Source organism: Misgurnus anguillicaudatus, chromosome 25 (genome assembly GCF_027580225.2).
Source record: "Misgurnus anguillicaudatus chromosome 25, ASM2758022v2, whole genome shotgun sequence".
Taxonomy (NCBI): domain Eukaryota; kingdom Metazoa; phylum Chordata; class Actinopteri; order Cypriniformes; family Cobitidae; genus Misgurnus; species Misgurnus anguillicaudatus.
This window is the reverse complement of record NC_073361.2, coordinates 3,017,501-3,039,864: the sequence shown is the minus strand read 5'-3', so window position 1 is coordinate 3,039,864 and position 22,364 is coordinate 3,017,501. Positions and strand designations below refer to the sequence as shown.

The 22,364-nt window shown below is 37.5% G+C and overlaps 1 protein-coding gene across 1 annotated transcript in view; it reads right to left on the bottom strand.

The window, feature by feature from the left end:
- Positions 1–214: 214 nt before the first annotated feature.
- The window catches only part of gnal (guanine nucleotide binding protein (G protein), alpha activating activity polypeptide, olfactory type), a 179,630-nt gene continuing 157,480 nt past the window's right edge, over positions 215–22,364 (bottom strand). The window contains exons 10-12 of the mRNA XM_055181632.2: positions 9,911–10,041; positions 2,161–2,228; positions 215–837 (exon numbers count right to left, since the gene is read on the bottom strand). Of these exons, the coding sequence (XP_055037607.2) occupies positions 691–837; positions 2,161–2,228; positions 9,911–10,041 (346 nt within the window). The 3' untranslated portion in view covers positions 215–690. The remainder of the gene's footprint in view (positions 838–2,160; positions 2,229–9,910; positions 10,042–22,364) is intronic.

Below are 22,364 nucleotides of genomic sequence, written 5' to 3'. Positions count from 1 at the left end.
TCCATAGTTTTCATGCTAGACTTGCAGCGTGAATACATTTGCACGCAAGGCAGCATGGGGAAACCCAGGCTAGTGTAACGGCATGATGCGACCACCTTGAGTGGGGATTACTTTCAAATAAATCAACGGCCCGTTGTTAATTATTCCTTACCTATCTGACATTTTTGTCAAAATTGAGTTATTCACTTATTTACATAATGTGATGTTTTTTCAAGTTGTGTACATTTTAGGACTTTGAAAAATTCTATCAACAAAGTAGAATGCAAGCCAAAAACGTTAAAGTGCAACATCTCAAAACTACTCAGAATGCAGATAGAACCTTATAATTCTAAGGCGGCAAATTGTCTCAATATGATAACATTAGATAGGAGAATTTATTTACAAACGTGTTGCTGCATCGAGTTAGTAAACTGCATATGTTAAAACAGGTAAAAAAAATAAAATGTACATTCTGTACTTTTGCCTTATTCACTTTTAATCTTTAGACTCCACAGCAAAAAGAGAAATTCTGTCTATGGTCTGACTACTTTTGGAGGGCACTGTGTCTGTATATATAAATATAAATAAGAGCATAAAGGTGAAAAGCAGAAAACAGAAAAACATGACAGCATTGTCACTCATCAGTAGTTCTCAGAGAGCCCATGTGGTGTGGAACTGAAAAGCGTAGGAGCGACTGCTCCAGACAGCCAATCACAAGAGTTCATACTGACGAAGGTGCATCCTCTGAATAATGTCACGACAGTCATTGAACACACGGCGAATGTTTTCCGTGTCGACAGCACATGTGAAGTGGGGATAGCAGTAGTGTTTGTCAGTGCCACTCGCTGTGCTGATTTTCTGTTGGTTCGTTAATACACATACAAAAACACAGTAAAAATATATGTTAAACTGAGATGTCCTGCTGTGCAATATGCAATTCCAAAATATGAAACAACAAAGCATATTAAGCAACAACAACAACAACAAACAAAAACAGTACAAAGAATTTTTGTAAAATGTTTTTGGAAAACTTTTAAGGTTCACAGACAGAAAGGGTGCACAGGGCACAAACTAACGCGGGGTTAGTTGTAACACGGACCGTTTACATTGTTGCACAGGTCATGTCAAAGATTAAAATCACAATGAAATTAATGGCTAAAATCAGACCTTGATTTTCATTATCATACTTATTTTTGTTATAATTGTGCTGCGTTTTCTCACATATTTAGACATTTGTATCCATTTATAATTAAACTATAGTTAGATGAGGGATGAATAGTGTAGATACCCATCTATTATAGACAGATATATAAACAATATCCACTTTAAGTCTATCGTCAAAATAGTATTGAAATAGTATTTCTGCTAATTTAATTTTTAACCCCCTGCCTGTTACAATTAACCCCATCTATGGGGTAAGTTGTAATGTTTGCACTTCTGTGATGTTTGGTGTAATTGTCTAAGAATGGTAAGTGATATAAACATATTTTAAATATTCATTTGTAGCAGAGATGTGTGTGTAAAAATATAATTTATCAATATCAAATATTTTTGAATGATTGAGCCAAAACCAAAAAGCATTAGGTTGTGCCCTGCTCTCCCCTATACTCTTAAAAAGCTGGATTATTTTTAAATGAACCCAGAAAGTGTTTATATTTGACCCAACAATAGGATAAACAACCCAGCATTTTGGGTTAAAACAACCCTGCATCGGTTAAATTACAACCCAGCGGGCTGGGCTAGTCCCTTTTTGACCCAATGCTGGGTTTGGCCAATAATTAAAATTCCACATTATTTACCCACCCTAAAGCCACATATGTCCATCATTTTTCAGATGAACACATTTTCAGTTAATTTAAAAAATGTCCTAGCTCTTCCAAGCTTTAGAACAGTTAAAAATGGGTTTACATCCTTCAAGTCTATAGAATGTGCATCCATCCTTCACAAAAGTAATCCAAACCACTCCAGGGGGATAAATGTAAGCCTGCGGTTTTGTAAAAAAATATCCATATATAAAACTTTACAAACAAAAATAACTAGCTTGTCTGAAAAATTATCTCGGTTGGCTTCAGGATGAGTAACTTATGTGGACATTTTTTTTTTTTTTGGCTGAATTATTGTTTTAATCCCATAGATGTGAGAATAAGAAAAATACTAAAAGTAAAAAAACTTTTTTCATACCAAGAATTCATCTCTGATGAAAAACTTTGCCCTGGACACTTTCGGGTCTTCTCCTGGGTCAGGCGTTGCTGTGCATAAAGACGACAGGTATTATTATTTTTGGATGTATAATTATTTATGTAGGTTCATATATATTCTTAGAAAAAGGGGAGAATAAAAGCAGAGCATATTAAACAAAACTAAAAATGTTTTTGCTTAGAGGTTCTGCTTTCCATGCCAACAGGATTTGAAGTTGTTCTCTGTAAGTATCAACTGTATCTAGATATTTCTTCTAAAATTGCTTAGGATAACTAGATACAAATGGGACAATTGTAGAAATATACAAGGGGTCAGGACATTTGGAATCAAATTTGCTTTGATCTTTTGATGTATAACAGGTCTTAGTATCATTAATACATCCTGCAAGCATCATAGGTTAAAATGCCCTCCTTTTCAATAACAAAATCATTTAAGTAATCATTCTCAAAAAAAAAAAGGATAAAAAATGGCTGGATTAGTGACGTGAATAGATTAAGTTTCATATAACCTGCCCCCCTAGAGAAACACACAGCACATCATATCATTGGCTCCGCCTGTGGGGCCCACCCCCCTGCTTGAATAAAACAGCAAATGGTAATGTGATCTAATCTTTAGTTATCCACTAGAGCAGTGGTGGACATTCCTGGTCGTGGAGGGCCAATGTCCTGCAAAGTTTAGCTCCAACCCTGTAATGCCCAGGAATGCCCACCCCTGCACTATAGGGAGGCATCTGTCACTCTTGGGTAACTACGTCACACTCGACCAGTCTGCGCAGCATTGAGCAAACTTAGTTATGTCTGCTAGGGTTACTGCAAAGTAGAGGTGTGTAATTGAGTAATTAAAATCAAAATTAAATGTTGGCTTTAAAAAAAATGATGAGAACACTAAGAGGAGCCTAAACGTCTTCACCTTACTGATGATAGCGAACCCATTATCGGGGCTTTCCACGCAGAAAGGACTAATCACAAAAACCATGGGCCCTGGTGCTTCAAAATGACAGAAGTATGATGAACATTACATAAAATATGAATTCACATGCATCACACTAAATAACAAACCATGTCCACAATGTGTTGTATGTTCTGAGGTCCTTGCAAATGTCCAAGTAGTGATATTGAACAAATTCCTCCGAAAATACAATGAGCCGCCATATTACTGACATGGCAACCGATGACCAGTGTGATTGATTTAACATGACAGTAAAGCACAAACAGCAATTACAAAAATCTTTAATAGAAAATATTAGTCTATCCTTTAAAGAAAGATTAAAAATACGGGAGAAATACAAGAAATTATTTAACAGGATTATAGCAGGATAGGATGGTAAAATACAGGAAAATCCAGGGAAAACACAGGAGGGTGGACAGGTATATTCAAATGTCAACTACTTTTAACAATGGCTGATAAAATGATGGGGTTTGTGAGGAAACTGGAGCGATGGAGAGGGCAAGTTGATAGGGGAAATGTAGAAATGTTTGCAAACTTGGATGCATTTCTTATGGATAACGAGCTTAACTGGGATGTGTCAACATCTGCAAGTGCTGTCTGCACCCTTCAATAAATTCTTTTCCTCAGCAGGATAGTTGGAACCAGTACAACCGGGTTTGTAATCCTTTCGTAGGAAGCACAGATGGTAGTATGTCATCAAGCAAGCAGGACCTTTCAAGTGACCGCACTTTGAAAGCGCTGTTTGAATCACCCACAGTGTCAGAAATTTGGTTGTCTGTGGATTCAGAGTATAAAGAACTTTCAAGGCTGGCAATTTACTTTTGCCTTTTGCCTTAACATGGCTTTGGAAAACCACATTTTCAGCCTGCACTAACATCAAAAACAAGCACCGCTCGCGATTACGAAGTATGGAAGATGATGTGTATGGAAGAGGATGTGATGTGATCTTTGTCAGGCATAGAACCACGGATTGGCATGCTGTGCTCTCAGAAACAAGCTCAGCCATCACACTGAATATAGCTTAATATATTTATTTAAATGTATGTTTCAGAATAATGAAGGCTAGAGATACTGGGTGCGCGAGGCAAAAACTAACGCGGGGTTAGTTGTAACCAGTGTTGGGCAAGTTACTGAAGATTAGTAATTAGTTACAGTTACTAGTTACTTCTTTTAAAAGTAATTGAATTACAGTACTCTACCAGTTACTGTATATCAAAAGTAATTAGTTACTAGGGAAAGTAACTTTTAAGTTACTTTTATGTCTGCTTTTTAGATGTAAATATGAACAGTACTGAGAGTCAAATGATTAAATGATAGGCTGTGGGCCACAGTGGGCGTCACTCTTTTGTTAGTTTGGTTATGTACTGCATTATTTTAGTAAAGTTTCTTATATGGATGGGCTATTTTACACGTAAGACTCTAATATATCACATATTGTATTTTGCTTTAGATTCAGCCTTTGAATTTTTTGTTAGAAATTATCTTAATATGTAAGTGTACTTTATTTATGTATATCATTTAGACCATTTAGAAAAATATTCTGTATGTTTACATTGAAAATATATAATGTGTTAAAATTGTGTACTGTCTTTTTAAGAATTTGGGGACTGTGAAGCTTGCGGGTAGTGCACTCTTTGTAATATAGTGGAGTCGCACAGTTTTCTTTATTGCAACCATGATGTTTAAGATCTAAGATCATATATTGTTTGATTTAAATGATAAACAAGATTAAAGGAAGACATTTAATCTGAAAATGGAGTACGTGGATTGTTCTCTTCCATGAAAGCTGATAGAATATATTATCATTTCTCAGATTTATTACTTTTGTGTACAAATGCAAGTAGATGTCATACTGGAATTGCTTGGCAAAGATAATTTACAAACAGACCGATTGACTTGAGACACACAATTATTAAACAAAGGTATATTATCCCGTTTTGATTTTTCATGTTCATTCTATACGCACTTTCGGCCATGATGAAGTTTAATGATTCATTGCGCCGGCCACCACGGTCCTGCGACGTTAGATTAGAAATGTCTTGTCTGCAAGTGTTAATTTTTCACAAAATAAAGTAACACAAGTAATGAACTAATTTAAATTTCAGTAATTGTAACTGCGTCACTTGATTTAAAAAAATACTTTGTTACATGCTCGTTACCGCTAAAAGTAGTGGAATTACAGTAACGCATTACTTTGTCACTGGTTGTTACACAGACCATTTACATTGTTGGACAGGATTGAGCAATTTGTTTTTCTCGTAATGTTTTCACGCTGAGAAAAGATGTTCTCCCGCAAAGTTATGGAAATGTATAATGTTTTTCCATAGTTATTGATGAAAGAGTGTTTTGGCGGCATGTAAGTAAATTCTTTCATCACATTTTTTTTTTTGGTTTCTGAGTTGGGTGTGTAAGAAACCAAAACCATCGTTATGTCATACATATTAATCAGTGTCTTGTTGACTAAAACATAGCATCATTTTGAAGTATGTCTGCAGCTCTTAGCAACCTTTTTGGCTTGAAAATACTTTCACCGAGCAGGGTTAGTTGTAATGCTGTGTTAATAATGATATGAAAACCGCTAACGTCAGCGTAATTCTTGCCATTGTTTTAAATAGGCTACACAGTAATGATTGCTGGCTGCCAACAAGATAAATATGCCTGTCTTATCAAAAATGGTTTGTCAAAATTTTATTGATAGAATAAGGTCATGTCAAAGATTAAAATCATAATGAAATTAATTGCTTAAATCAGACTTTGATTTTCATTATCTCTGAATTTGATTTGGCGACTTTAGTATGGTTTTTCCAGACTGGGTCACATATAATATATTTAATCAGAGGTTGAAAAACAGGGTGGAAAATGGCCATAAATGACTTAAATTCGCCAAATAAACTTAAGTAATATCATAAGTACACATCAGGGAACATAATAAAAAACACCCCTGTAAGTGTATGAAGCTAAACATTTTTTAGATTTTTATCCAATATTTTAATTAAATAAGACATTTTGGAACTTCTTGAAGTCTCTTTAATAAAATTTAACTTTTTCCACATATTTCAGAATATTGTGGATATCTCTTCTCACAATCTAGTAGAATCGAGAGATTTCCTGCTCTCAATTAATCGCATTGTTCTCCGGGAAGAACCAGGTCAGTTGGGGTGGTAAGCATGTGCTAAAAGCTCAGTGCTGGCTTACAGCAAATGCACATTTTTTTATGTTTATGCCCGGTTTACAATAGTGCAATTTTGTTTTAAATGGTGTTGTAAAAAAATATTGTCGTCTATACAGCTAATTTAGAAAAGATCTCCGTCCACACTTAACATAATGGTAAATGCCTGAAACACAACCATTCACACACACAAGGCATGCGCATACAAGTGTAAAACACACTAGGTAGGTACATTTTCTTAAAAAAATGTGAAGTGGTGCTTGCCGTTGCAAAATTCTGGGGGTAAGAACCAAGAATGATTAAACTTCACACCACAGGTAAAATGATCCAACCCATGTGACTCCACAATGTTCTGATGCAGAGATATAAAGCTTTGTTTATTTTGTTGCTAGGGTACTGTATTTGGTTGCTAGGGAGAAAATTTGCATCCATTAGTGATTATACTCCAAGCAAGAAGTAAAACATATGGGTGTCATGAGATCTCGCGAGATTAAATATGTATCGCGAAATTAATTATGTCACGAGATTTCTTGTGGAGGTGAAATGCCGGCCGTTTCTCAAACAAAAGGCTGCATCCTTTTGAGGGCGCATTTGTAGACATCATATAGATAGTCTTATACAGAATATTAACAATCAAAGTTTACTTTTATATTTAGGTAATCGTAAATTGTTGTAATATGCTTATGACTTGCAAATGCAATGCTCAGGTAACTGAAATAAAGCAGGCTTGATGACGTATGCAGCCTGCCTATACAACCTCTTGAGGCTTCAGCTTTCGGTTTGAGAAACGGCCACTGTCCTGATATAAGCATAAAGTTAAAGGAATAGTCTACCCCTTTGCCATATTAAACTATGTTATTACCTCAACTTAGACGAATTAATACATATCTATCTTTTTTCAATGCATGCACTGTACAGCGGGTCGTGAATGTGTTAGCATTTAGCCCAGCCCCATTCATTCATATGGTACCAAACAGGGAAGACACCAAACACTTCCATGTTTTCTATTTAAAAACTGTTACATGAGGAGTTATACCAGTAAGTATGGAGTATGGTGCCACAAAATAAAACTTTTTTTGGTACCATAGGAATGAATGGGGCTAGGCTAAATGCTTACACATTCACAACGCAAAATAATAGTTAGGGACAGTCCCAGATAAGTTAAAACATTTCAAAATAATGTGATTTCAGTTTCCTATTCATTTATTTTATCATTGAAGATTTCTTAAAGCTCATGTAACACACGCTGTTTCTGCATTTCTGATGTTAATCTGGAGTACATATAGAGTAGTATGACATCCTTTATATCTCTGAAGAGTCTTTAGTTTAATCAGATTTATAAAAGAAAGATTAGCTTTACCGAATCTTTCCGATAACGTACGAAAAAATGAAGAAGGAGGAGTTATACCGCGGGAGGAGCGAGTGCGAGTCATGCAACACTATACAACACTGTTTTAACTTATGATTCGCTACATGTTCGTGTCATTTATATAATATGCACGCGACTATTTCCAACATAAGACAGAAGTCTTACTTACCGCATGCAACTCGTCATGACCCGGTTGGGAAAATCCACGGCATCAAACACACACGCAAAACTCTGCTGCTACCCCGGATAATAAATTATATCCATTGTTTCCATAAGGCTGGATGTCTTCTCCTTACATCCAAAAACACAATTCTTCTTTCGTGCCATTGTTGACTTTTGAAATGAAACAAAGCTGAGTGGCGTGATAAGCTGTTAGCAGCTCTAGCGTCTCCCGCTGATTGACGGGTGGGCGGGGTTTGCCGGGGGAAGTTTTCCGGTGGAAGCCCATATAAAGAAGTGATACGTATCGAAAACCCCTGAAACGTCAGTTAGAACTGTAATCGAAAAAAACTTGCCGAAACTTGTACGAACCCTGGCGAAGTGCATTCGGCACAGAAATACTCTGTAACACGTCCAACTGCTGTTTTGACACTTTGCCTACGTTTAGCATGAGGAAACAACTCTATAACTGTGTTAATAAGTCAGAATGCTTGAAATACCATTAAACCCCCCCTTTAAAAAATGTTAAAATCTTGTCTCGTTCTCGTGAATTAGGTGTCTCATCACACCCCTAGTAAAACAGTCCAACCACTGTGTCTCTACAATGTTCTGATGCAGACTTATGAGGCTTTGATTATTCCTTTGCTAGGGTACTGTATTTGGTTACTAGGAAGTGGCTTGGTGATGGCCAATGATGATACCCCATTGGCTATTTGCCAGCATGAATATTATAAACTAACCCACATGTTGCCATGGCATTCAGATTTGAAGATATAACTGTTTAAATTTTGCGTTGCTAGGGTACTCATATTTGGTTGTTGTGGACGTGGCTTAATAACTCTGTAAGGATCCTGAGAGACGGATTGGATGCCTGAGTAAAATGAGCCCACTCCCATGTCATTGTGCAGCAAAGATATCCATCTGGGCATTTTATAATGGCAGTCTTTTGGTTGCAAGGGTACTGTCTTTGGTTGCTAGGGCGTAGCTTGGGAGTGGTCAATGATGATGCTCCATCAGTACATGTAGGCTGCCAAAATGTTATAAATGTTTTAACATTTTCAGACATTTATATTGAGCCCCTGGCGTTTATACTACACCTGACAGAAGTTGAGTTGGTATAGAATTTATAATCTATGCCAACAGTGGGTGGCACTACATGCACAATTTAAGGTGCAAACCTCTGTTAAACAGAATAAAATCACTTTTACTTTAAAAATAACTTGCTGTCATGTTCTCCTAAGTGGCAAAAATGTTTATCATAATACGCAGACGCTTGTTTTAGGTGTTTGTGTCATTAATGAACAAAATGGGTTTTGAATAGATGAAACTCTGCAAAGCCTGAAGTTACGTCTCAATGTTATAGTTTACATGGTCGTTGCGGCTGGTAATTGTAATCTTTTGATGGCTTAATGTTAATGATTATATGGTAGGGGCTTGACAAACCAGGGAAAAATACGCAACGATTCAGAACACCCAATCATACTATGAGAGCCATTAAAAAACATGAGGAGCAACTGCTGGCGAATCGCTCTAGTGGTAGTTTGATGTCTTGTGTGGATGAGTATGCGTAGCACTGCAGTAAGTCAAACACACAGGCGATCCACAAGTGGAATATAGGATACGGTTGTTCTAAAATTACTTTTTTTTACTTGTTGGATCTACATAATTTATGTACACCAGCTGTTGATTGAATTAAGTTTTTTTTTAAACAATCATGTTATTTAATGTTAATTTCATAAAAAAAGTAATTAAATAGTGCAACCGGTGTCCACAAGTTTTTTTTTAAGTGTGTTTTAGGAACATTTTTTGTGTGAATCCCATGTTAAACACATGTGAAACCCATGTGATCACATGTGAAATTCATGTGTATTTTCTGAAAAGAAAAAATACCATTTTACAATTATTGGGAAAATGTAATGATGCACACTGTAAAAAATACTTTGCTGCCTTAAACATTTTTGTTGAAAAGTATTTTTTACAGTGCATCTTTTTTAATTTAAGTAACAAGTCTTGCAAAACCATAAAATAAATTCCATTACATGGAGGACCACTCATAGCATTATACTGTCCATATGCAGGACATGTACCTTCTGGAGGAAGCGTATATCGTGCATACTCTGGGAAATAATCTTCAAGTTTAGATTTCCCTGCTAAGATCTTCTCTGCTAGCATGTCCTGTTTGTTGAGGAACAGGATTACTGAGATCGTCCTTAAAAACCTGTTGGGAGAAAAAGTGAGAGTGAGACTGCTGAAGCCCAGGCTTAGCTTTTAGCTTCTCAGGGTTTTCATGTACAGTTATGTACAATATATTCAGTGGCGTTTAGAACTGCATCCAGAGCCGATCCTAGACTTCTAGGGGCCCTAAGCAATTTTGTGAGGGGGCCCTGTTAGCGTGTTAATAAAAACCCATTCACTGTCTCTGCATAAATGTAGCTATAAACAAAATGTTAACTAAACACAGTATGTTTTATCTTATAGCTGTACATTTTTGCCATATGGACAATACTGTGACACTTATCAGAGTACTTCCCAATTCTAACATTAACACATTAAGTGCTTCTCAGAAAACACGTGTCACATTAGTACTTAGAAACCAAGGTCTACTGCCAAATATATTCTTTAAAGGAATAGCCTACTCATTTTCAATATTAAAATATGTTATTACCTTAACTAAGAATTGTTGATACATCCCTCTATCATCTGTGTGCGTGCACGTAAGTGCTGGAGCGCGCTGCGACGCTTCGATAGCATTTAGCTTAGCCCCATTCATTCAATGGTACCATTTAGAGATAAAGTTAGAAGTGACCAAACACATCAGCACAAAAGAGGAACTATATTGTATGGAGTAATAGCACTTATGGGAGTACTTCGACTCGGCGCAGTAACACCCTCCCTCTCCCATTATGAGAGGGAGAAGGGGAGCGGACTTTTCAGGCGAGTCGAAGTACTCCCAAAAGTGCTATTACGCCATAAAATATAGTTCCTTATAGTTTTTTAAGTCCGCTTAGAAAAGCGCTACGTTTTATTTTGTACCACCAAACTTGCTCGTATAACTACTCGTCTTAAATAGGAAAAACGTTGATGTGTTTGGTCACTTCTAACTTTATCTCTAAATGGTACCATTGAATGAATGGGGCTAAGCTAAATGCTATCGAAGCGTCGCAGCGTGCTCCAGCGCTTACGTGCACGCACACAGATGATAGAGGGATGTATCAACAATTCTTAGTTAAGGTAATAACATGTTTTAATATTGAAAATGAGTAGACTATTCCTTTAATAGATGTAGAACATCAGGGAAACAAAAAGAAAATTATGAATAAAAAATAGCTGTTAGAAAAACTATAACAAACATCTCAACAGATTTTCCAATTTGATTAAAACTAGGGCATGATCAGACTCCAAAGCTTAATAAACCAAAATACAACAATAACTATTTAAATATGCAAACTTTAGACATAATGTGTATTGTTTTAAAATGCTAACAGGGGTCAAACAACAACTTGAATGCAACAATGTGTTTATTTGCTTATAACACGCATGAAAGATTTTGATTATTAATGCGTTTTAACAAAACACTTGACTAATACTAAATCTAAGAATTTGGACTGAGTGTAATAAATCCATTGCATGGTTACTCGAGACTAATTTAAAACATGAATGTGTTCTTAATCTTTTTACTTCACCTTCATGGTGCTTTTTGTCTTTTCTGCTCGAGGCAGATAGATTTAAACCTTATCCATATCAAGACGCACGTCGATAGGTGGGTTAACTGCATGCAGAGCTGCACAAACCGACTGTCATGACTTAATGGCGGAGTGCACAATGTTTGAAAGCCAATGTTGATATTTGAAATCACCTAAACAAACACGCCCCTACCCCAATAGAATCTGGACCTTCTTTTAAAAGACCTGCCCCATACATACGCAACCCGGCAAGGATGTCGGTTAGTAGACACGCTCCTTACTGCTGATTGGCTATAAGTGTGTTTTGGTAGTCGGCCCGTCTCCTTTTCCAAAGCGTTTTTCAAACATTGTGCACTCCGCCTATAAGCAAGCCCATACATTGGTAAGTCTGCGAACTGAAGTGTAAAAGGTCATATTCAGAACAGCTCAATATTCAGAGATGCACCGCGTGGTGTGGGCTAACCCAGTTTTATGATTAGTTTGACACGTGAGTCGAGGTTTGAAAACCTCACTGCATGTTAGAGCATCTAATCCCATACCAGACATGTCAGATACGATGTACAATGCAACCAAAATAAGGTTAACACAATATTTATGTATTACACAACGGTTAATTAACTCTTTCAAGGGATTATTAGAGCATAGGGGTGATCACGACAGAATAAAATGCACTGTTATTTATCTTACAATAGAGCGGGTGTGCAGCAGAATCTTTAAATCTGTGTTTCTGTATAGTTCAATGGTAAAACATTGTGTTAGCAGCACAAAAGAACATGGGTTCAAACACAGGAAACACACATACTGTAAAAATATGTATACCTTGTAATGCCCTGTAAGTCCCTTTGGATAAAAGTGTCTGCCATATGCATTAATGTAAACGTTAAAAAGAATAACTGAGCAGCTTTGTAAATTTGCTTATATTTTACGCTCAAACAGCAATGTTACACACCAACTAGGGTTGCCACATGTCTCTTAAAATATGAAATCATCCCAGATTTGAGAATTAAATAGCATGTCCCAGTTGTAATCAATACGGGGCAGCGTTTGCCCTGTCTTTTTTATCCCATATTCATTCTGTGAAGACTCATGCTATTCTTCCTCTGATTAGGTAATACTCGCTGCCATCATCAGTTTGATTTGATGTTTAATACAATCATGTTCAGGCCCAGGCCAATCAGGGTCAAAGGGAGGGCCCATCTTGATTCTAAACCATGACTGAGGCAGCTCCAGATCCACTTTCACCTCCAAAGGTTTCCGAAAATATGTGAGAGAGCATGCATCGGGAGAGCAACATTCCCAAAATGCTAGAGCTCACAGAGATCAGAGCACAAACTTACAATTCTTCATAGTGATAGTGTAATAAGAGTTTTCTTAATCACCTCAATCATTTTTGTTTCTTTACATTACATTTAAAAAGCTTCATATTTGTTAAAGTCCCCCCTGTTGGGAAAATCTCTATGTTGTGTTTTTAATATGTTTTAAGACAAGCCATGTTCAAATTCATCATTCAACACCATTGCAGAGTATTTTCTTTATAAAATTGGAAACAATCTCATCCCCGCAGTTTAAAATCGCCTTGGTTTCCAACATCACAAACATGTACCCAAACACATCAACACAGCTGAACGCATGTATTAGTAGTTGGAGTCATAGATATTATGTATGGATGGCACATAGACACGACTCTGAAATGATTGCAGCACAGCTGCTTCTGTGATGCTCACATGTGCTGATCACACCTGTTAACATCAGTGCTAAAAGATTAACGCTGCAAACGCACCGTTCACGTATGCAATGTGTGAAACCAAACTCAGCAGTTAATATGTTTCTGAAACTGCCGATTGTAGCATCTATTTACATATATATCTATGGTTTCGAGGGGGTGCGAAAGAGTGGAAGCGGGGACTAATTCACATATTTATATCTATGGTCAGAGCTGTGCAATTAAATAGAGGCGAGGACTATAGGGTATAGAGTTACAATCAAGCTGTTTTAAAGAATAAAGGAATTACTGTGACAGGCTAAACTGTTTATAGACGGTTTTACCAGTAACAACAAACAAACGGCTTTCACGGAACAAACGTAACTTCCGGTAGATTTCCACATAGAATCAATAACAAGTCCTTTTAGAGTCGTTTATTTCTGATAACAAGCAAAATAAACAACAAGTAGATTACCTTAGTATAAATCATAGCTAAAGCATATCAAAAAGTGCACCGAGTTAACATTACTGTGTAAAATGTGTACTATATAATGGAGTGGCGATCCGTGCACTTTACATCTTGTTGATTATTGTAAACCAAATCCATCCTCCTTTTTTGCTTGCATGGCTGACACCGCCGTCGGTGTATGAATGTGTGAGTGAATGGGTGAATGTGAGGCTAATTGTAAAGCGCTTTGGATGGCCATAGGTCTGTTAAAAGCGCTATATAAATGCAGTCCATTTACCACATACATATATATATATATACATATATATATATATACATATATATATATATACATATATATATATATATATATATATACATATATATATATATATATATATATATATATATATATATATATATATATATATATATATATATATATATATATATATATACACGTATATACATATACACACACACACACACATATATATATATATATTTATACAACAGTTCTTTCTGGTTCTCGAATCTGATTGGCTAAGACCTGTGCGATATTGTGCTGATATCGGCACTGTAACCGCTTCACCTTTCGTATTATTCCGCCACCTAGTGAATGGAGGTCCTAAGCAGGCTCATCTCTGAATGGAAAAACACAGACGCCCTGTTTTGAATCACTCTCCGTTTGTCTCATTAGTTTACTAGCTCATAAATCGGAAGTTATTTCGTCAAAGATCAGCGCTCTTGGATGTTACGTTACAGTTAATGGGAGAAATGTCTTGTCACATCGTGTGGATTATTAACACTTGGAAAGAGGAATATAAACACTCATTTTTTTCCTGGAGCTATATTTCTTATCAGAACGCGAAAACACCATGAAACTGCAGGTAAGCACCGCAGCTTTTAAATGTGGACATTGATCATTTACTTTATCGTGACCTGACTATTAAAACATGTTATGAGATATGGCCACTGGTATATTGATAAGCAGCATGCAAAAACATCTCTCTGACACTTATAAAACACCGTTTTATATAGTACTGACCAGAACAAAGTTTAATAATAATAATCGAGTGCTCGTATCACGTTAAGAATAAATGAGAAAGCAATAGTAACGTTATACAAGTAGTTTTATTAACTTTTACCTCGCGCCAAAACAATAACAACACAAAAGACACTAAATATGAATTAAAAAACAAGTAATAGTTTGATCATGACACCAAATACTGCTGATTTGATATCATTTTGACGATCATAAACAAACAAGGCCAACATGAGAGCCAGGGTATCTCTTTCAGAGATGTAGCACAGAGAGGGCGGTGGTCAGCAGGGCAAGTGAACACTGATGTCCGCTCATGCTTTGGTTCTCATTCGTACCGAATCTCACTCAGCAAACGTTCAAACAGGCGCTATCTTTACTAATCGACTGCAGATTTAAATATAATACATATACATTCTCGACTGAACTAATCTTAAAACTACACTTTGTGACCAAGAAACGGTAATATAAAGTAACGGCTTTTCCGTCCATTGAGTTGTTATGAGCTTCAAAGCAGCCGAAAGTTTTACCTGTCATTCTGGCAGCCCTCAAATCTGTGGCGGAAGAAGTAGTTCTCAAACAAAGAGGCTTTTAAAATAACTCCGTTGTTGTTTTCTAGTTTTCGTTTTTCAAACGTGTGCCGTCGAACTGTTGTATAAAAGCAATATCGCTCTCGGAGTCGTGCGACACAGCTCTATATCATCACGGCTGTGATTGCCTCCGGCACTCGGCCTGCGGCCTCGTACCTCTGGCCTAATCACAGCCGTGATGATATAGAGCTATATCACACTCCTACTCGAGCGATATGGCTTAAATATATATATACACACACACACACACACACATATATATATATATATATATATATATATGTATATATGTATATATGTATGTGTATGTATGTGTATGTATGTATGTATGTATGTATGTATGTATATATATATATATATATATATATATATATATATATATATATATATACACACACACACACACACACACACACACACACACACACACACACACACACACACACACACACACACACACACACACACACACACACATATATATACATATATACATACAGTCGTGGCCAAAAATATTAGCACCCTTGGTAAATATGATCAAACAAGGCTGTAAAAAATTAATCTGCACTGCTAATCCTTTTGATTTTTCATTAAAAAAATTCACAAAAATGTATATTATCCTTTCATTGGATAATAGCAATTTAAAATGGAGGGGAAATATCATTCTGAAATTAATGTTTTTCTCAAATACTCGTTGGGCACAATTATTAGCACCCCTAGAAATTCTTATTGGTAAAATATCTCTGAAGTACATTCCCATTCATTTTCACAATTTTCAGAACTCCAGCATGATTGTAAACACAAAATCATTCAGCTCTGGCTTCCTGTTTCAGAGAAATATAAAGAGGAGGGGAAACAAAGCCTAAATTCCCTTAATCATCTATCACAATGAGAAAAACCAAAGAATATATTTCTGATGTGCAGCAAAATATAATTGATCTTCACAAATTGGTGAAGTGGCTTTAAGAAAAGAGCTAGAGCAGTGAAAATGACCATTTCCATCATCAGGGCAATAATTAAGAATTTCCAACCATCAGAAAATGTTACAAAACTGCCTGGAAGAGGACGTATGCCTATATGGTCCTAATGTGCGGTGAGAAGGAGAGTTTGAGTAGCTAAAGACTCTCTTAGGGTCACAGCTGCAGAAAATTGTTGAGCCTCTGGTTCAGAAAACCTTTTAAAAAATTGTCAAACAGAACCTACATCAACGCATGTTGTTTGGGAGGGTTACAAGAAAAATTCTCCTAGCTCATTCAAAAACAAACTAAAGCATATTCAGTTATCACTCATGACTGGAACTTTAAATGGGAATGGCTTCTATGGTCAGATGAAACTAAAAAATGAGCTTTTTAGCAGCAAACACTCAAAATGGGTTTGGTAAACACAGAGAAAAAAAGTACCCCATGTGTACAATGAAATATACTGCTGTGTTTTTGATGTTGTGGGCCTATATTTCTGCTGGAGGTTCTGGACATCTTGTTAAAATACATGACATCATGGATTCTATCAAATACCAACAGATAAAAAATCCGTAAGTGACTGACTCTGTTAGAATTCTTATAATGGGCCATGTTTGGATCCTCTAACTGTACAATAACCAAAACACAAACCTCAAAAACAACACAAATATGGGTCACTGAGCTCAAAACCAAGCTTCTGCTAAAGCCATTCCACTCTTCTGACCTGAACCCCACAGAAAATGAGGGGAGTGAACTGAAGAGGAGAAGCACCAACATGTTGCTGGGAATCTAAAAGGTCTGGAGTGATTCTGGATGAAGGAATGGTCTCTGATCTCTTGTAAGGTGATTTCTTACCTCATCAGGCATTATAGGAGAAAATTTAGACCTGTTAAACTGGCAAATGGAGGTTTTAAAAAGTATTGAATAAAAGGGTGCTAATAATTTTGGACAATGTGTATTAGAGAAAAAGATTTATTTCATAATCATATTTCCCCCCATTTTAAATTCTTATTATCCAATAAAAGAACACATTTTTGTGAATTTTTTAATGAAAAATCAAAAGGATTAACAATGCAGATTAATTTTCACAGCCTTATTTGATCATATTTACCAAGGGTGCTAATATTTTTGGCCACGACTGTATATATATATACATACAGTATTGTTCAAAATAATAGCAGTACAATGTGACTAACCAGAATAATCAAGGTTTTTAGTATATTTTTTTATTGCTACGTGGCAAACAAGTTACCAGTAGGTTCAGTAGATTCTCAGAAAACAAATGAGACCCAGCATTCATGATATGCACGCTCTTAAGGCTGTGCAATTGGGCAATTAGTTGAATTAGTTGAAAGGGGTGTGTTCAAAAAAATAGCAGTGTGGCATTCAATCACTGAGGTCATCAATTTTGTGAAGAAACAGGTGTGAATCAGGTGGCCCCTATTTAAGGGTGAAGCCAACACTTGTTGAACATGCATTTGAAAGCTGAGGAAAATGGGTCGTTCAAGACATTGTTCAAAAGAACAGCGTACTTTGATTAAAAAGTTGATTGGCGAGGGGAAAACCTATAAAGAGGTGCAAAAAATGATAGGCTGTTCAGCTAAAATGATCTCCAATGCCTTAAAATGGAGAGCAAAACCAGAGAGACGTGGAAGAAAACGGAAGACAACCATCAAAATGGATAGAAGAATAACCAGAATGGCAAAGGCTCTGCCAATGATCACCTCCAGGATGATCAAAGACAGTCTGGAGTTACCTGTAAGTACTGTGACAGTTAGAAGACGTCTGTGTGAAGCTAATCTATTTTACAAGAATCCCCCGCAAAGTCCCTCTGTTAAAAAAAAGGCATGTGCAGAAGAGGTTACAATTTGCCACAGAACACATCAACTGGCCTAAAGAGAAATGGAGGAACATTTTGTGGACTGATGAGAGTAAAATTGTTCTTTTTGGGTCCAAGGGCCACAGGCAGTTTGTGAGACGACCCCCAAACTCTGAATTCAAGCCACAGTACACAGTGAAGACAGTGAAGCATGGAGGTGCAAGCATCATGATATGCGCATGTTTCTCCTACTATGGTGTTGGGCCTATTTATCGCATACCAGGGATCATGGATCAGTTTGCATATGTTAAAATACTTGAAGAGGTCATGTTGCCCTATGCTGAAGAGGACATGCCCTTGAAATGGTTGTTTCAACAAGACAATGACCCAAAACACACTAGTAAACGGGCAAAGTCTTGGTTCCAAACCAACAAAATTAATGTTATGTAGTGGCCAGCCCAATCTCCAGACCTTAATCCAATTGAGAACTTGTGGGGTGATATCAAAAATGCTGTTTCTGAAGCAAAACCAAGAAATGTGAATGAATTGTGGAAGGTTGTTAAAAAATCATGGAGTGGAATAACAGCTGAGAGGTGCCACAAGTTGGTTGACTCCATGCCACACAGATGTCAAGCAGTTTTAAAAAACTGTGGTCATACAACTAAATATTAGTTTAGTGATTCACAGGATTGCTAAATCCCAGGAGAAAAAATGTTTGTACAAAATAGTTTTGAGTTTGTACAGTCAAAGGTAGACACTGCTATTTTTTTTTGAACACACCCTTTTCAACTAATTGCCCAATTGCACAGCCTTAAGAGCGTGCATATCATGAATGCTGGGTCTTGTTTGTTTTCGGAGAATCTACTGAACCTACTGGTAACTTGTTTGCCACGTAGCAATAAAAAATATACAAAAAACCTTGATTATTCTGGTTAGTCACATTGTACTGCTATTATTTTGAACAATACTGTATATATACATATATATACATATATATATGTGTGGGTGACACGGTTCACAAAACGCTTAGGTTACTCAGGTAACCCCGGTTCCCTGAAATAACGGGAACGAAGCATTGCGTCAGTTGCTGACGCTATGGGGGAAACTCTATTGGAGTGGAAGCCTATTGGTTAACGTCTGTAGAAAATACAGACCAATGACGTTTGAGCCCGCACGGGGCGTGGCACACGTCCCTATATAAGAAATACGTCAAGAGCTCATTATTATTCGACTGAAGCGCGCAGCCGAATAACACTCGCTGCGTAGACGCTTGTAGCACGGCCAGCGATGCAATGCTTCGTTCCCGTTATTTCAAGGAACCGGGGTTACGTGAGAAACCTAAGCGTTCCTTTTCAATACGGTTCACTTCGCATTGCGTCAGTTGCTGACGCTATGTATGGGGGAGCGTAATCCCATCCCACCATGCATACACAACGGGCTGAGGTGCCCTTACCGAAGAGACACTGCATGTGGCCCTATACCCAGCGTGTACATAGCTCTAGCGAGCGTAAGTGAAAGCACCATATATGAGAGAGTTAATACGCATACAGTGAAGTTGCTAAACGCACCATGATGCATACATAACAGAGCACGAGACGGTGGGTTCCCTGAGCGCACCGCGAGCTTGTGCATGATTTATTAATAGGTAGCCATGACGGTGAGCTCGCAGCGCACCGTGAAGGCATACAGAAACGCAGTCGCGTGAACATTAAGCCGATAAGACCTCTGCTTGTAAGGCAGGGACATCCAAGCTATAAAATCTGACAAACGTAGACAGCGAGGACCAGCCGGCCGCATTACAAATGTCAAAAATAGAAATTCCCGTAGACCAAGCCCACGATGAAGCCATACCACGCGTGGAGTGAGCTCTTAAACCGACTGGACAATGTTCATTCAGGGAGGCGTAAGCTAAAGCAATGGCTTCGACGATCCATTTAGATAGCCTCTGTTTAGTGAGCGGCATACCTAAAGAGTGTTGCGCGAAGCTTACGAACAGCTGATCTGACTTGCGGTATGAGGCAGAACGGTCCGTGTATATTCTTAGCGCTCTGACGGGGCAGAGCGTGTTTGGGGTTTGTTCGCCGTCCGCCGGTGGGAGGGCGAGAAGTAAAACCACTTGAACTCTATATGGCGTGGTCAAAACTTTAGGAATGTATCCCCTGCTCTCGGTCTAAGACTTTAGCAGTCGTTAACTTTGCTATCGTTAGGACCGAATTCCAGACACGTTAGGACCAAATTCCAGACACGTCAGGTCAATTGAAAATGCGTGTAAATCACCCACTCGTTTAACCAATGCCAATGCCAGGAGGAGAGCGGTTTCAAATGAGAGAGCGCGCAGGTCAGCCTGCTCGAGGGGTTCGAAAGGGGGACCGCGCAGCGCTTTCAGAACCGTGGACAGATCCCAAGACGGGATTGTTTTAGGTCGCAGTGGGTTTAGTTTGCGAGCGCCTCTGAGAAATTTAATGACAACGTCATGTTTTCCCACGGTGTGACCGGCGATAAGGGCGTGATTCGCCGTTATTGACGCCACATATACTTTAACCCCCAGGGGTCCAAAAACGTGGGGACGCGTTTTGACGGTTTTTCTCCTTATCATAGCAGAATCAACTTAAAATACTCCATCATTAATAATCAAACACTTACGTGTTTGACATCATTTGAAACTCTGAAGGGTCCTCTTTAATTAGTGTACATTCACAATAACAAGGGATCTTTGTGTTTTTGTCAAATAAAGAAAATAAACAGGGTGCGCATTCAGACATTTCTGTCTCCGCCATCTGTCTCTCAAATCACGTTACAAAAATCAGTTGAAACTCAGCGAATACTCGTCACACAAACATGATACACATATCCAAAGAAAGCCTGAAATGTCTACTTATAAACAAGCTAATTATAATCAAAAACAAATATTTCCTGTTTATATAATCTGCATTGAAGTAAAGAGAGTACCGTTTTTCCTGGCTGAGCTCATTATCTCTAATGCGGTCACGCCCTCAGGCTGTTGACATGGTAATGAAGAGATGAGCAGTTCCAACAATAATAAACAAAGCGTAAAGTTTTATCAGATTTAAAGACTTTACCGCATGTTTGGATTATAAACTTTATACACACACGTGAGGAATATCTTCATTTATGTCTGGACATTGAGGAAGAGAAGCGTTTCCTAAGAACTTTCCTAAGTTTAACGTTACCTAAGAAGAAGAACAATGGAAGACGCAATGGAGAAGGATATATTCCTGAAGAAACTGTAAGTCATTTGTCTTCATTTATATTTGCTATCATGTAATATGTTATGGCTTGTGCAGATCAGCCTACATAAGCAACCTCAGCAGACGGCACGCTTCGGATATAAAACTTTCGCATTGTTTACAAACGAGGGCGCGTGATTTCACGTAATGGCGGATTTCATTGATACATGCTGTACAGACAATGTTAGACAGTTATTCACTTTCGTATCCTTCATGGCAACTTTGAGTAATGCTGCACTGTTGTATCTTTTAAGTGTGTGCTGTAATATGATTCCTTGTTTACATGCTTATTTACAAACCAGTAAGCGTGATCACGTAATGGCGGATTTCATTGTTACATGCTGTACACTGTTAGACGCAGTTATTCACTTTCGTATCCTTCATGGCCACTTTGAGTAATGCTGCACTGGGGGATCTGCTGTAATATGATATTGTTTACATGCAACGCATTCCATACATTGCGCTTTACACGCGACACCGTTTTATTATGAGCTCCGCGTTGTTTACACGGAGACGCGAGCTCGCGCACATCCATTTGCGATGTGTTTTTAAAGTTCAAACTCGCTTACAGAAACGCATTTAAAACAGAAGCTAGACGATATGGGGATGGGCATCTGAAAACAGTCATCTGAAAACAGCTTTTTATATAACTAATCATTGCAGATGTTTATCTGAGATACTAATTTAGTTTATGATAGTTTATCTGAATGTAGTGCTATCATTTACCCATCAGTTATGTATGTAAGGGTATTTCTGTGGACAATTTATGCTGACAGCTGTTCATAACTCTCTTACAGGTCTGCATCCCTCTCATCAGTACAAAACTATAAAGTGGAAAAACATATTCACACTCTTTGGAAAAAGTTATATGGTAACATGAGCCACATGAAGTTTACAGCTCTGTTGTTTATCAGTTTCTTATACAAGTTAAGTTTTTTGAATAGGGTTTGTTTCCAAATAAACTGATAATGTCCTACTGACCTTCATTTCTATTTTGATTATATTGTTAACTTCTTAATAAACCTCAAACAAACATGTACATTTGTCCTC